General features: G+C 31.8%; 1 protein-coding gene across 2 annotated transcripts in view; it reads right to left on the reverse strand.

Annotated features, from left to right (window-relative positions):
• Positions 1 to 3,306: 3,306 nt before the first annotated feature.
• l(1)G0289 (plexin domain containing lethal (1) G0289) overlaps positions 3,307 to 15,411 on the reverse strand; it is a 22,531-nt gene continuing 10,426 nt past the window's right edge. For both annotated transcript variants that reach the window (XM_088271273.1, XM_088271264.1), the window contains 9 exons: positions 15,201 to 15,292; positions 14,475 to 14,606; positions 12,136 to 12,328; positions 10,509 to 10,718; positions 10,029 to 10,183; positions 6,714 to 6,786; positions 6,402 to 6,539; positions 5,224 to 5,393; positions 3,307 to 3,816 (listed from right to left, as the gene is read on the reverse strand). In XM_088271273.1, the coding sequence (XP_088127399.1) occupies positions 3,748 to 3,816; positions 5,224 to 5,393; positions 6,402 to 6,539; positions 6,714 to 6,786; positions 10,029 to 10,183; positions 10,509 to 10,718; positions 12,136 to 12,328; positions 14,475 to 14,606; positions 15,201 to 15,292 (1,232 nt within the window). In that variant the 3' untranslated portion in view covers positions 3,307 to 3,747. The remainder of the gene's footprint in view (positions 3,817 to 5,223; positions 5,394 to 6,401; positions 6,540 to 6,713; positions 6,787 to 10,028; positions 10,184 to 10,508; positions 10,719 to 12,135; positions 12,329 to 14,474; positions 14,607 to 15,200; positions 15,293 to 15,411) is intronic.

Genomic DNA, 15,411 nt, shown 5'->3' on the forward strand with positions numbered 1-15,411 from the left:
TATATATATATATATATATATATATATATATATATATATATATAATGATATCTCCAGATACATCACTATGAGAGGTTTGGTAAATCTATTACATTTTTAACTGTTTCTCTTCGGTTGGCAAACCTGAACAAGGTCCATAACTGGCAAACATGTAAGCGGATGCCGTGGAGTTTTAGCCTTTATATCTTGGTTGTTCCATAGAATTTTTGGAGAAAATAGCAATATGGGACAGGCTTTATAGTTTGAGTGGTGCAAGTTATTAATTTACCTCGCAGAATATAAACAAAGCAATGACCGTTTCAGTGTGAAAATATACTAAGGGTATCGATTGATATATTAATATAAAATATTTAAGATTCCTTAATAACAGCCCTACGTTCAGATGCAGAGTAAAGATTTAATTATAAAAATAAAATAAGAAGTTCAAGTACTGAAATGAGATTAAGTATTCAAATAATTCTAAAAATTACAAATTAAATTTAAGTGCATGTAGCCCTTCTCCTTTGAAAATATCAACATTTTGGTAATCAATTTTTACAGTGGGAATTTTCCCACATTATCTTATATTAAATGTACCGTGATATGTGTTTTTACATAACGGTGACAAAACTGGATAAACTGATTCAAGTCGGTAATAAAAAAACATTGATCCATTTGTTTGATTAATCTATCAAAAGTAGAGAAGAAATAATAACGACTTATACTAATAAAACACCTCATAATAGATATTTAAAAATCTTTATCTACGTATTTACACAAAAAAGTTAATATGTGCAATATATACTCCGATAAATGTACATTTCCAAAAGTGTGAACATTATACATACTAATTATTACATTTATATAATTGTAAAATGATGGGAAACTTTACGATTTACTAAAATTACGTCAACGACGTTTATGAATTACAAAAATGACATACAATTTTTTAGCAAAAACATCCAAGATAAAAAATAAGTTCTTATTGAGACCCTACCAAATCTCCTGCTTTCATTATTAAGGAATGCTTTAAGACTTGTTTCATTATTAAATATATTCCGGTATACAAAGTGTTATGTCAAAAGCCCTGTTGTTAATGTACAAAAACATACAGTAAATGATTAGTATGTGTTTACCCTAGTAAAAAAATTAAGGGCAATGAAAATTTGTAACACTTTCTAGAAAAGGTTTCTATTAGGTAATATTTATTGCGTTCTTGAGCCATAATATAATTATAGTACATATTCAAGTATCATTATGTACATTTAATGTAATCTACCCCAATCAAATGAATATCCCTTTACTGATATGATTATGTAGGTTCTTTCAGAGTGTGCATCATGTGACGTGATGGGATGATGTTTTAATTTACAGAAAATGCCCAATAAAGTGGATAGGGTGAAGCATATTTAGATGCCATAATATTAAGAACAAAAAACCTATCAGTTCTGAAAGGGATAAGCATTTTTTTTATCTAAATAAATTTTACATAATGTATATTGTTATATAATCATTAAACATTAATAAACTACTGAGCTGCTTCGCCGCTTCAATGCTTTCCAAATTTAACAGTACAGAATAAAATAAGAACTTTCAATTGGAAGGATTTGATAAGGCACACTAAGTACATAAAAAAATATAATGTATTCGAGAAATTCATGTGTAACCCAAATAATACACCTAATTTTTTAAGAAAGCATATTCCAACAAAGATAGATTAACACCAAAAAAAATTTGTTTAATAATGCATATTTTCTTAGCAATATTACGAAATTTTATTCCATATACGACAAGTCCAGAAGGAATTTAAATATTTCAAACCACGTGTTAAAAAATAATAAAAGAAAAAAGACATCTCTCAACACAGCTCAGTGCCTCCTATACAATAAATTAATACAATGCCATGTTGTGTCTGACCACTGATAATTCATTACAACAATCATCATAAGAATGCATCAAACTTATTTAAAATTATTTAAAACAATGACGAAGCATAAATTGATTAAATAAAAATAAGAAAACTATATCTTTTTGCATTTTGTCATAAATTGAGGTAACACAGGTATGTTTAATGAGTTGATAAATTGTTTTGAACGATAATTTAAGTCCACTGAGTAGGTGGATGTTTTCATATTGCTTATATTTATAGCCATATTATATTCATAGCCAGGATGCTTACATGACCATTCATTAAAATTGAACTCAGGCTCGGTATAGCAAACTGACATCCAATTCATACTGTAATATAAGAAAACACTTATATAGGAAAAAAATGCATATGGTCCAATGCAAAATGTTATATTCCCTTGATAAAATGTGTGTGAAACTGGTTCACTATATAACTAAGACTACAGCTTGTATATATCTAATATAGGAGGCACTACACCACTACAGTAAGTAAATAGTTTATATTAATAAAATACAATATTAAGGTTGTTTGTTCTGTCGCTGCCAGGGTAAGCATTCATAATATATACAACAAACTTTATTTACTAAGGATTTCTCAATAACATATATGGTTATAATTTATGAGTATATTTCATATATTTTACCTTCTATACAATCAATTATTTTCCGAGATTCCCCATATACTAATTTAGGGTTTCACTTAGTAACGTGCAATGATATACTAAGTACCCAATATGGTGGCAATACCCAATTAATAGTTTTATACATATACACATGTAACTAGCAATGTACGACAGAATCAAACGAAAATAAATAAAAATTTATATTGGAATAAAAGCAATGAAAGAATATATATGACTCAACAAATCACTGGTTTATATAAAGATGGTGTAAATATATTATCAGCTATTGCAGTAGACATACAGTAAACCCCTCTATAAACTTTATAGGGAACGTTATAGGAGGTAAATGTTTTTAATTTAATAATAACTAATTCCAGTGATTTCTGCTGGTTAAAATGTAAAAATACAATTGAAAACATTAACCCCCTATAACCTCCCCTCCGATAATGCGGCACCCATCTCAACGTTATAGAAGGGGTTAGTGTATTTTAAATTCGAGGATACTAGGTGCAAATTTTGAATACTGTACAAAAAACATATTAACAAAAAGCATACTTTATTGAAGATAATTTAGAGACGGTTCTAAGCCGCATTTGTTATATTTGGTAAATAAATTATACTGTAATTTTTTTTTTTATTCTAGTAAATAATTCCAAGTTTGCATCTAGTATCTTACAAGAAAGAGAATAAGTAGGGCTTTAGAAATGGGCAATTAGATTCTTCTAGTTTTAGATGAAATATTCATGACTAGGGATAAAATAATGTTTTGAGCCATATAAAATCAAAGACAGCGAAATTTTGAAATTTTTCTTTAAGTTTCTGTACTTAAACTCAGAAAACAAAACCTTAAGTGATATTCTACCAAAGAAATAATAGTTTGGAATGAAAAATCTTAATCAAAACCGTTATCGCACAAATCGCAAGCTGCCATTTCACTGTTGGCTAAATGGCAGACAGTAACAGTGTAATATCTTGTTAGAAAAAAGCGTACACTGCGATTGGTAACAAAACCTGCAAAGTGCACAAATATGTTATAATTTTTTTAGGCAATTCCTCACGTGGGATTTTTGATGAATTTAAAATGTTTGAATTCAGCAAATAAAAAGGTTTTTTTTTAAGTTGAGACAAAATAGCTTTGGCAGATTGGTGACTTTGATATAACAGGACTCTTTACAATCTGTATAATGTGACAAAAAGTGCAGTAAGCAGTTAAGAGCGAGAATCGAAGATATTTGGTTCACATGTGTATGGTGGCAGCGGTGTAGCGAGCTTCCCCCCGACGCCAGCCCCACTGTGATGGCCGATACTACAAAAGAAAACATAATACTTAACACATTGTTTGCTTAAAAGCGTCTTTAACACACTGTTAGAGAGCGGGAGACGCTTATAAGCTTTCTATTTGCCTACTTTTGATAGAGCTGTGAGAAACGCATACAGATCGGAATTGGGTGTGTAGTTACTTGTGATTAGTAACGACTCTAATTAGTGTACTAATTAAGGTCGGGGTTGTTGAAAAAACCGCTCGCTAACAATGTATTAAAAGGTGAAGAAGGATAAAAAATTAATTTCCATGTTGCAGTTATACTGAAAAGTAATTTATTATCATTGCAACATTATTTCATCATTTTCATGTTTCATGTTTACGATAATGCCAAAAATGTTTCATAACCAAAAACAGAAAGGTGGTTAGTGTATTATGAAGTGTTTGATATACTTGATACTGATATGGTCAAGTCCAAAGAACTGTACTGTGTAATATCAGCTGTTGACATATTGAATATGTCCTCAATCTTGAACTGAATACAAATGTGGAAGTAATATCCCCGAATAGATTGAAAAAAAAACTATCAAATACAATTAACTCCTTACCTCTTAAAAGCTATTTGAGGCATTATTTTGGTAACTTTTCAGTAATATCGCTTGTTGAGTAGCTCTTGTTTTAAGCTTAGGTTGTAAAGATAACTTTGTTTTGGCATTATGACTTATTTGCTTCCAACACTCGTAAATCATAACAGATGGTATACACAAGCGAAAATGAAATATTTTAGGCCGATACTATTTGTGTGGTTATCATCTTTGTATACTTAGGTGTGCATTTTATATTACGTATATGCAAAATAGATGAATGAGCGCCGTGCATCAAGCTACTAAAAATCTGCAAATATATGCCAGCAAAATGAGTGTGCAATCCATGATGCAACAAAGTGCGACCAAACATACGCTTTTTGCCAGAAAGTCTAGAAAATAGCTACAATAAAGTAGGTATGGCATTCAAATTAAAAACCTAATAAAATAAAAACTTCTTTAAAATAAGTTGATCATACCTTACTACGCCAATCAGTGCACAAATTTGGTTGCATATTTCTAGCTCTAAGTATTTTTAATAATTTTACATAAAAAAATTAAGCTGGAAAGTAATATAACTCTAGAAAAGGTAACAAATACCATCATAATCAAGTAATCAAATAAATAACTGGTACCCACTAGTCACATCTCTACTACAAAGTAAGAATGAACGTAAAGTACGTACTTTAACACCTTTTCCTGCCTAGGGAAAGCATGGGACAAAATTATCATATTATTTTTTTTAAATTCCCTAGTCACCACAAATACACTGAAATTTTTTATCACCAAATGTCAGCACAATTGTTTTAAAAAAAATCATTTTGAAAGATAAAGGCTATTGATATAAGAGAGAGTGAATAGTTGATACCTTGATAAGAAACTGTCCACTGTTGGTGTGCGGGTTTTTATACGCATAGAGCACCCAAGCTACCAGACCTCCAGCAACTATGAAAGCCATGAGTCCGGTTACTATTCCTCCTGCCGAGCCGCCGCTGTCCTCACTTACCTCTCCCTTCTTGTCCGACCCTTCGATACTAGCTGAAAACATTGGAATCATTCATTAGACTCGGGCTTCTTCTATGGGAAAACGTATTTTTTTTAAATTACGCCAAAATCACTTCTTTTTTTCACTTCTTCTCTTCTTCCTCTTCTAGCAGAGCAGGAAGTATGATTTGTATCCTTCATCTATCTGACCTAAACAGTTAAATACCGAGAGATAGCAGATGCTCGGAGGCGTGCATTCTATATAGGCAGAAAAGCAGTGCCTACCTGGATAAATCGCGTTCCATATAGAAACACGACCAGTGCCTACTATGCCTTATTGAGTATTGCCTACATTATCTTCCTACCCAACTCTGCTGTCTACCCTGATTGAAAACTCTGTGCAGGCCACTGCAGATGCTAGATAAAAACGATGAAGTCTAATTTGATCATCAAATATAAATTAAAATCATAATTTTTAATTAAGTATTCCATATTTCACAATTTTAGAAGCATTGTAAAATCTAAAAAATAGTCTTCCCCTCCGAGGTATATATAATATACAATGCTAATATATTCAAATAATAAATACCAAACAGTAAATAAAATACCAAACAGTAAATAAAATACCAAACAGTAAACAAAACAGTGCGAGCGGTATGAAAAATAGTCCGATACGTGAAATGACTCAAACTAAACTAGAGATTAAGATCGCATAAAAACTATAGATTTCTGGCGATGCCTTTACAAGTGGCACACTAGCCAATCCGGACAAATACTCAAATAAGACATCTCAAATAACGTCAACAGACTATTGCCTAGCACCCAGGTAGCAAATTACCGTTCAAGGCCTTTTATTTCACGCTGATAACAAACCCGTATATTGCCGTTTCCCGAAGAAAACCGACAGTCGACAAAAACGGCATTTGCCGTGTCCCGCAGTTGACCGACAGTCCGCAAAAAATGGCAAATGCCGTGTCCCGACGACAATGTGTTAAGAAGAATACATTATGACTCAAGAGGAGATTTACAATATTTGTTAATTAATATCTTGGTATAACTAACCTGCATGCTTAGCATTGAAAACGGTTCCATTCTTGGACGTGTTTATTGGAGTAGAATAGACTTCAGTATCTGGGTTTACGATCATACCATTGTCGGAGGGACACTTATTGATATCGGTTATATTGGTTTCGGGGCAGACTAAAACAAACAAAAAGAAAAAATACCAATTAATCACATATTATTTTAAAGTAAGACATAAATTTTATGCTCAAATAAATAGATTTTATAAAATATTTATTGAACAATGACATAATTAGTCTATATAAAAAAAGATTTACGAAATTAAGATATTAATAAATAAGAGAAACTTACTATTATCAAACCAATCCTGTCGCTGCCGATCATTGCCAATCGAACAACGTTTTGCTCCGGGGCACCATGTGCACTGGAAAAAAATGTGACATGAGAATATCATCAAAATAAACTAGTCATACATAAATTAAGGAAGGATGAAAGCAGAGTGAACGCTCTTGAAATGCGCTCCCTCAGACGAATTTGTGGAAAATCATTGTATGACAGAATTAAAAACGAAGATATAAGAAAGGAATGTAAGGCTGAACAAGGAATAATTGAAAAGATTAGGAAGAGTTCTTTACGGTGGTATGGACATGTGAAGCAAATGGATAACGAGAGAATGACTAAGAAAATATATGTGGCGAATGTGAGCCGGAAAACAGAACGAGGACGACCGAAAAAAAAATGGCACGATTAGATCAATCAGAACCTAAAATCTGATGGTGTCAAAAGTCTGCGTAATCGGAGGGCATGTATGACTAGATGTATGGATGTGAAGGAGGCGAGGAGTGTATGTCAGGACAGAAGAGAACAGTGTTATGGTAGTAGTATATAAATTAACTGATAGCTGGAGCCATAGAGAGGTCTCGCTCGCATCTATGCACCTCGTGATAAACTAATATAAAAAGGAAAATACTTTTGAGTTAGTGAATTAAAAAATAAAAAAATCTTTCCAGTATTTTTAATATGCGTCTCCCTCCCTGGTGTAATGGTTAGCGCAGGTTAATGGAGGTCCTGGGTTCGATTCCCAGGGGGAGTATGAAAATAAATATTAGTGATTTTACACTCCAATATATATTTGAAAGTACCCTGGACTGGTCCCTGAAGCATAAAACCTTGAAGCCTGAAGATTGACACTGCGTCAATGTCAAAGTATGCACCATTGGGTTCGGATAAAGGTTAGAGGAAGAAGAAGATTTTGCATATGCATACTGATTTCTATTTATTCTCAATTAAAATAAATTGTTGACACAATTACTATTTTTGATGACGTAATTATGACACATGTTTGTGTTGTTTTTAAATTATGGCAACATTTTAACTATCGGTTAGAATTAACGAGCGATTGACCACATTAAAAAGATATACAAATGTTGATTGAATGTCAATTACCAAGTATATTATGTTAGGTCAGGGTTATCAGCGTAACCTACAGGTCAACCAAGGATAGAGAGGCAATTATTTCAATTGAACACTCTTCCAAGTATCGAAAATTGTATATTCAGTATATTTAGTAATATCAACTTCAATTGGTTATTTACTTTTAGTTGATATTGCTCCGCCCATAGTTCATTTATCACTATTTAGGGATACAATAAATATTTACATTTTGAGTGTGTCCAAATACTTGTTCACAAAATCTGTATTATCTCCAATTACAGGAGTCATTTTCATATTATTTTTTGACATCTCATCAAAGATGAAGAAGAATACGCAAGTCTGGGCGTTTACATTTTCTGGCGTTTCTCATGTGTGTGATCATAATCCAGGAATCGGACCTCACATACTAATAAAAGAGTTTCTGCTTAGTAAAAAGCTTCTTTACATCTCACCAAAAGATGTCTATAGTGAAGTTCTAGTGATTCAAGAACTAGGTTTCTAAATTGGTTCATATATATAGAACTTCCAAGAATTTGAGTAGTGTGGTTGTCAATAATGGTAGAATTGGTGAATGTTACACATGTGTAAAGTGATCACTTAAACCAGCCTATGACGGTAGTCAGCCCCGTTAATGCCCAGACTTCCATATTCTTCTTCATCTTTGATGAGATGTCAAAAAAAATAAAATAATATACAATAAATAGATTGATAGAACATAAATAAGAAAAAAAATTGTATTAAGTATCCACCCACAAGGAAGGGTGAATGGTTCCAAGAGTGAAATGGAAGTATAACACTACAGTAAATAGTTCTGAGCATTTTTAATTTGTGGCTGACGAAAATAAGGGGGGAACAAATGCACGGAGCAAAGGCAAAATAAAGGAATGAGTACACAATCAAGAGTTAATATTGTAGATTTTTTCTTCTTTTCTTGTGTGTATATTACGGTAAAATAGATAAAAGAAATAGTTAAAAAAAACAACTCCACAAATAAGACACATAAAGTGGCTTGGTGCGTCTCCACCAATGCATGTATTGTATGTAGATATATATGTAATTAAGAAATTAATAAATAAATCCTTAATATGCAGGCTGATGTTTCAAAGAAATTCATATTTTTTTTTTATCAAATAATGGAAGCAGCAAACAAAGTTTAAAATTTAAAACAACTTGAGCAATTCATACTCTTTCCAATTTTTTTATTCTGATTATTTTTCTTACGAGGGTTGCCTTTTAAGTTTTTACAATCGAATAGTAGTTTGCGAGTTGTGACATCAATGTATTTGTGAAAAGTGAGGTTTGTTATTGCGTTGCCAGTTGTAACTTACTAATTGACCATTTAGGTTCTTGACAGTAAACATTTTAAAGAAGTAAGTTTGTGCGAAAATGGAGATTACTCGTGAGGGTTTGCGATGGATGATTTTTTATGATTTTAAAAAGAGCTTTACTCCCACTACACCCACACTAATAAAATAAAATGCTTTTCAATTTAAATTTCAATGGGCAGGAATCAAACTCAACATGCCAGTTCCGCAGTCGAGCATTTACCTAACAGATCATAGCACCTGACAAAATTTGTAGTAATTTTTTAGCACAAGCTCATTGTGACTTAGGGATAAAAAAAATATTTTTAATTTAAGTTTTACTTTGTAAATACTACTATTCCTTAAGATCCATTATGACATGTCGCTCACTCCTTTCAAGAACGTCATAAATCAAAAATCGTCAGTCAAAATTTTCAGTTGTGCATGTTTTCGGAATGCCCAGAAAATGTACTATATCGAAGCAAAAGAATCATATTTTAAACTTAATATTTACCCGCTACAGGGCAGAAAGCGTTGTTTTTGCATTTTGAAGAAAAGGTATTGTTTAATTATTTTTTTAAATGTACTAAATATTTTCAAATGGAGAAAAAACCTTCAGGTTTTACCTAAAAAGATCTATTGCACAGTAAAAAGTTCGATAAGTGGCTTGATATTTATTTGTAATACATTGTATTATATTTTTAAACTTTAAAAACATTCTCCTGCAAAATCAAGTTTTTTGATTTATGACGTTCTTGAAAGGAGTGAGCGATGTGTTTCGGATGCGTTCTGCATTATTTTCAAACACAGTATGAAAAGTGCCTAAATTTTTTAGTTAAGTCCTCGGAAGGTTGAAGAGGGGGTAGAAGATGTTTCTTATGAACATAGACAATAGGGGGAGAATTAAGTATATAATTTGTAAACTTACGCTAAAGGAGGTGTCGTGTTGCATACAAGTTTTGCAGGTCTTGTATAGAGGACAAGACGGTAGAGCAGTAAGTCGTACAAGCGTGTTGTTCCCAATGGGCTGGTTCCTGAATTCTACACGGTGGTACTCATAAATTGTCTTGCGTCGAATGACGGCTGAAAAATCAAGAGACAATTTACTCATCATCTGTTGCCGGCATGCAACGGCGTTTAAAAAAAATATATTTAAGGTAAAAATTATGTATTTTTTTTTTAGTTATTTCAAAATTATATCATGAACCGCAGTCTATTGTTTTTATGAATAGTTTTTCAGAATGGACATAAAGTGGGGAATTTAATCTGTAATGTGCCGCAAGTAGAAGAATTAATTTTTCAAAATTTTCTTGTTATTTTGTATTTAATATACTAATTATAAATTATATCTAGCATATAACAGACAGCGTTAGTCGACTGTTATCTGCTAGTCAAATATAACTCTTACATAATGAGACGTGGTCTATAATGAATGCGTCACTCAGGCCAACTTTCACCGGGTGGTGAGCATCGTGGATGGATTCTATGGGCAAGGGAATGGTCTTGTACGCAAATACTATATCTCCCTCTTTGTACAGAGTGGCGGCAAAAGTAAACCTTCCATCTGACGGTTTATCCTGTAGCACTACATTTTCCCAAATTACAGTAAACGCAGTTCCTAAAACACAAAAAATATCCAATAAGACAGTTTTACAAAAAAATTAAGACTACATGTAAAAACAAACTAGTCAATCGCGTTATTATTCTCCACCCAGTTTGCAGTTGTGATAAATGAAAAAAAATAGTTTTTACGCAGTTATAAAGTCAGATGAAAATATGGCAGCTGGCCATTTACTAGTTGCTATTCATATAGATTCATTTATGGTCATCTTTATGTGCAATCAGTTTTACATAAGATGTTGCAGTTGATGAGCAATATCTTCCAACCAACCAAAAACTATCTAGTATGAATGCTCGAGGCTTTTGCAATTTTAGCTGTTTGAATTAGTAGGAAGATAGTGCTTGTAAAAATTCAACACACAAAAGATACGCATAATTCAATATTAATACATTTTATTTTGTTAACTGTAAAAAAGAAAATAAATGTTTCCTAAAAATAATTTCTTATATTGCGAAATACTACATAATAGTAAATTGGAAATATAAAGAAAACTCTAAAGGGGTTACTTCCGGTCACCCCAATAGCTCACCTATATTGGCCCGAAAGGCTTACCTTTGTTAGGTAGAATGATTACTCTTTATTTAAGCAAAGGTCTATTAGAAATTTTTAATGAGCTTATATTACATATTCAGAAACCAAAACCAAGTTAGTGATGAACAGTTTCCATAAAATATTATAACACTCCAAATCATGGGCATAGGCGAGTAAAAAACCAGTAACAATATATTTACTATGATTGTCTTGGTAGCAGATTAGTTACAGCAGTACACTGTATTCTAGGGTACAATTGATTTGTACTTTTTATATGAAGTTTTAAGAATGACGCATTGACACAGAAATGTACTAATGTAAAATAAATAAAAAAAACATAAAATATTCGCAAAATAAATATTGCACCATGACCTAGTCCAGAAATAATAGTAGTTACACAACTAAATGTATAGAAACATGAGGCTATTTCCTTAACCCTTTCAATGCCGGAAGGTATTAATATGGCCGTACCCAGCAAGCCGTGATTTTTTTCAACAAAAATTGGAAAGCTTTTAGAAAAATGACTGTAACTTTGATAATACCGGTAAATTGTAATATTTTAGTATTTATTGATCTTTCTAATAGATGTTATATATTCTAATAAAAAAAAAATTGCAATTGGATTTGATATTGGCTTGCGACAAGCTCAAACGAGAAAGAGTTTACGAGCTCATTTTGTATGACCGGCCTGGCGAGCACAGAATTGGAGAGCGCGTTAACGCGCTCGTGGCACTGAAACGGTTAAGAAGATTTAAATGAATGTTTGCAACATGTAACTATCACGCATATATGTATACATTTGTTGCGGGCAAAAGAAAGTAAGTAGGTGAGGCCTAGGCAAAAACAAAATTGTCACATCGTTTGAACGCCATTGTCAACTAACCATTGTCAATATACTTAACAAAGCTGTCATTAGAATAGCTAGTGTCGAAATTGGCCATCAGGGGAGCAATGTACTGCGTAGCTGCCAGCCAACTGTGAACATAATCTCCCGTGTAGAGGAATCCGCCAGTTGCTATGGTTACATTCTTCACCGATTGCCCGTAAAATTGAAACTCAAATCCAAGCCGCATCGTCTGTTGTGGAGAAAATGAATAAACACATTATAGGCGATTCCCTTTAGGCTGTTTCTATTCATAACTATGAAAATAAATATTATAATTACAACCTCTATAGGTACAAATATCAGGAAAGTGAATATAAAAATTTGTATACGACACTATAGAATTTTGATTGTTTTTTTTTTGTAAACACATTTTAATCATTGACTATAAATACCAATTTGATGATTTATTAGTATTTACTAGTAATTTTATCATTGTGTTGTGGACCATGTTTGTGCTATAAACTTGAAATTTAGATGATGTTCTAAAAATACCGACTATCAATGACACAAGTGGCAAATAAAATATGGTTCAAAACAAATGTGCCAGGCATTCTGAATACAGAGCGTGCCAGACATTCATATACATAAACTGTTATACGGCAGCACTAGAAAAAATAAAATAATACATGATAACAGCAATAGAAAAGGTAAATTGTTATTTAACAACCACATTAAGCTACATATTTTACATATTCAGTAAAACCTCTTTTTATGTTGCTCATTTTTACTTTTTCTCGCATTTCATACAGCAAAAATCTACAACTTCATATGAATTAACATAAAATTCCCCCAATTTTATATCGCTTATGATTATGCGACCTTTGCCTTGAACACCTTTCTTAAAAATGTGATTTTTTTTAAATGTTAAAGTGTTTACTTGTTCACTTCAACAATGTGAATTTAAAAGCATCTTCTTTACTCGCATGCAAATATGGAATGAATTTTGATAATTTTCGAGGTTGCAAGGTTGAATTTTTTGACATATCGCTCACTCCTTTCAAGAACGTCATAAATCAAAAAACTTGATTTTTCAGGAGAACGTTTTTAAAGTTTAAAAATATAATACAATGCATTAAAAATAAATATCAAGCTACTTATTGAACTTTTTACTGTGAAACAGATCTTTTTAGGTAAAACCTAAGGTTTTTTCTCCATTTGTAAAATATTTAGTATCTTCAAAAAAAATATTAAACAACACCTTTTCTTCAAAATGCAAAAACAACACTTTCTGCCCTGTAGCGGGTAAATATTAAGTTAAAAATATGTCTCTTTTGCTGGGATATAGTACATTTTATGGGTATTCCGAAAACATGCACAACTAAAAATTTACGAATTTTGATTTATGACGTTCTTGAAAGGAGTGAGCGATATGTAACCCAATGCTGAAAAAAATAACAAAAAAATTGTTCAGTCATCGAGTCATGTTCGGCAATAACACGCAAAAAGGCTAAAACATATTATAACCTCAAACTATGTTAAAAATGCAACTAGTTGTGTGATATATACTGGACATCGAAAGAAAAGAAAAAATTAATTTAAAAAAAAAATTAAATAAAGAGGTGTTAAACCATTGTTTCGCCATGATTATAAATGTATTTTTGACTACTTAAATTTAACACCATTTTTAGTCAGTCCCGAGAAAGATGAAAAAATGAGGTTTTACTGTATACAGATTCATGGAGAAGTGGGTATTTTGGCTGTCGATTTTGAGTAATTTAATAAACACTTTTAGAAATACTGGAAGTAATAATATGAAGTCAATTGACAAGCTCAAGAACAACATTCAAGTTTGTGATAAAATAGGCCACAATAACATAATACTACTCTAAAAAAAAATACTCCAAGAGAAAAGTTATTTGCAGAAAACACACAGGGACATTCAATGTCTTATTTATCATCTTTACTTTATGTTGGAATTGATAAAGTAGAAATTTTTAAACATTTACGCTCAAACTAGATTAAAATTTATGATATGGTTGAATGGTTATATGTAACTTTGTCAGTTTTAATTGTTTCATTAATTGATTCGGCAGTCACTTTATGGTAAAATCTATCCATTTCTAAATATAAAAAGTGGTATTTACTAAGTAAAACATTAATTTAAAAAAGTTTTAATTGTATTGACAAGCAATAAACAATATTTTAAAGGTAACATGTATCACAATAAACGGATAACGTTTTAAGGACACAATAAAAAACCATTTGGAAGAACTGGCAAATTTGTGGCAAATCGACAGAGTGTTGCTGCTTTAATTTTAAGCAAAGAAGTTTTTATTGTACTCGATTCATTTATTTTAAATTTAAATTCAAATATAGTTTAGTAATTGATAACTTACGGCAGCTCTTCTGTGGGAATTACTCAATACAGTGTTAATTTTAACATCCCCACTGTTCATTAAGCTAATCCAATGTTGGTCGAATTCCTCCTTATTTGAAACAAATGAGCTGTTGTAGTATTCATGAGTATCCTTTAAAAAAAAAAAAATATGTTAAATACCATTCATATTTGTACAAACGTTACTTAAATAAGTTACAGTGCACTATATCTGTTCAAAAACATATAAATTGTACACCACTTGAAACATGGTGGGTTGATTAGAGGGAATGAGGAAAAAGGCGCAGGTCACAAGGGGTGAACTCATACCACGAGAAGGTGATTCCATTAAATGGCCATATACTGCGCATGCCTTCTGAGAGCTATCATTAACACCTTAATGACCTCATGTAAATATATGAGATATACGCTATAACCGCACGCATCGGTAATTTTGTAAAAAAATTCACCTGTAATAAACATAGAGGAAAAACCACCAAAATTTTCAGTCCTGGAGTTCCACCAAAGCTAAGATTGTTTAAAACTCATTAGACAAAGGGTTAAATAACCCAAAATTCTGTTTTTAAAGGTGACTGACAATCTACATTCATAACTTTATACAGATTATGCACCCTTGGAAAATCATTGGTTAAATGTTTTGGTCGAATGGGGGTGTCACTTTAGCTCAGTAAGGTACTACATATATATTAAAAATGTTATTAATACGCGACAAATAATAATACTTTACATTTTTGGCTTGGGTAGCATTATTGTCAGCCAGCAACTTGTCTTCAGGTTCGGTGAACTCATTCAAATTGAGATCACCAGATGTGGCATTACCTGAAATGATTACACTTGATAAATATGATTACAATTTACATTACAAAACAATAAGTTATAATTACATGTTTGTTGAGAGACATTTTTATGGCAATTATCACCTTGAGGGTGTTGTACAA

The sequence above is a fragment of the Brachycentrus maculatus genome, unplaced genomic scaffold, assembly GCF_059751285.1.
Source record: "Brachycentrus maculatus isolate JH-2025_06_01 unplaced genomic scaffold, ASM5975128v1 h1tg000029l, whole genome shotgun sequence".
Classification (NCBI taxonomy): domain Eukaryota; kingdom Metazoa; phylum Arthropoda; class Insecta; order Trichoptera; family Brachycentridae; genus Brachycentrus; species Brachycentrus maculatus.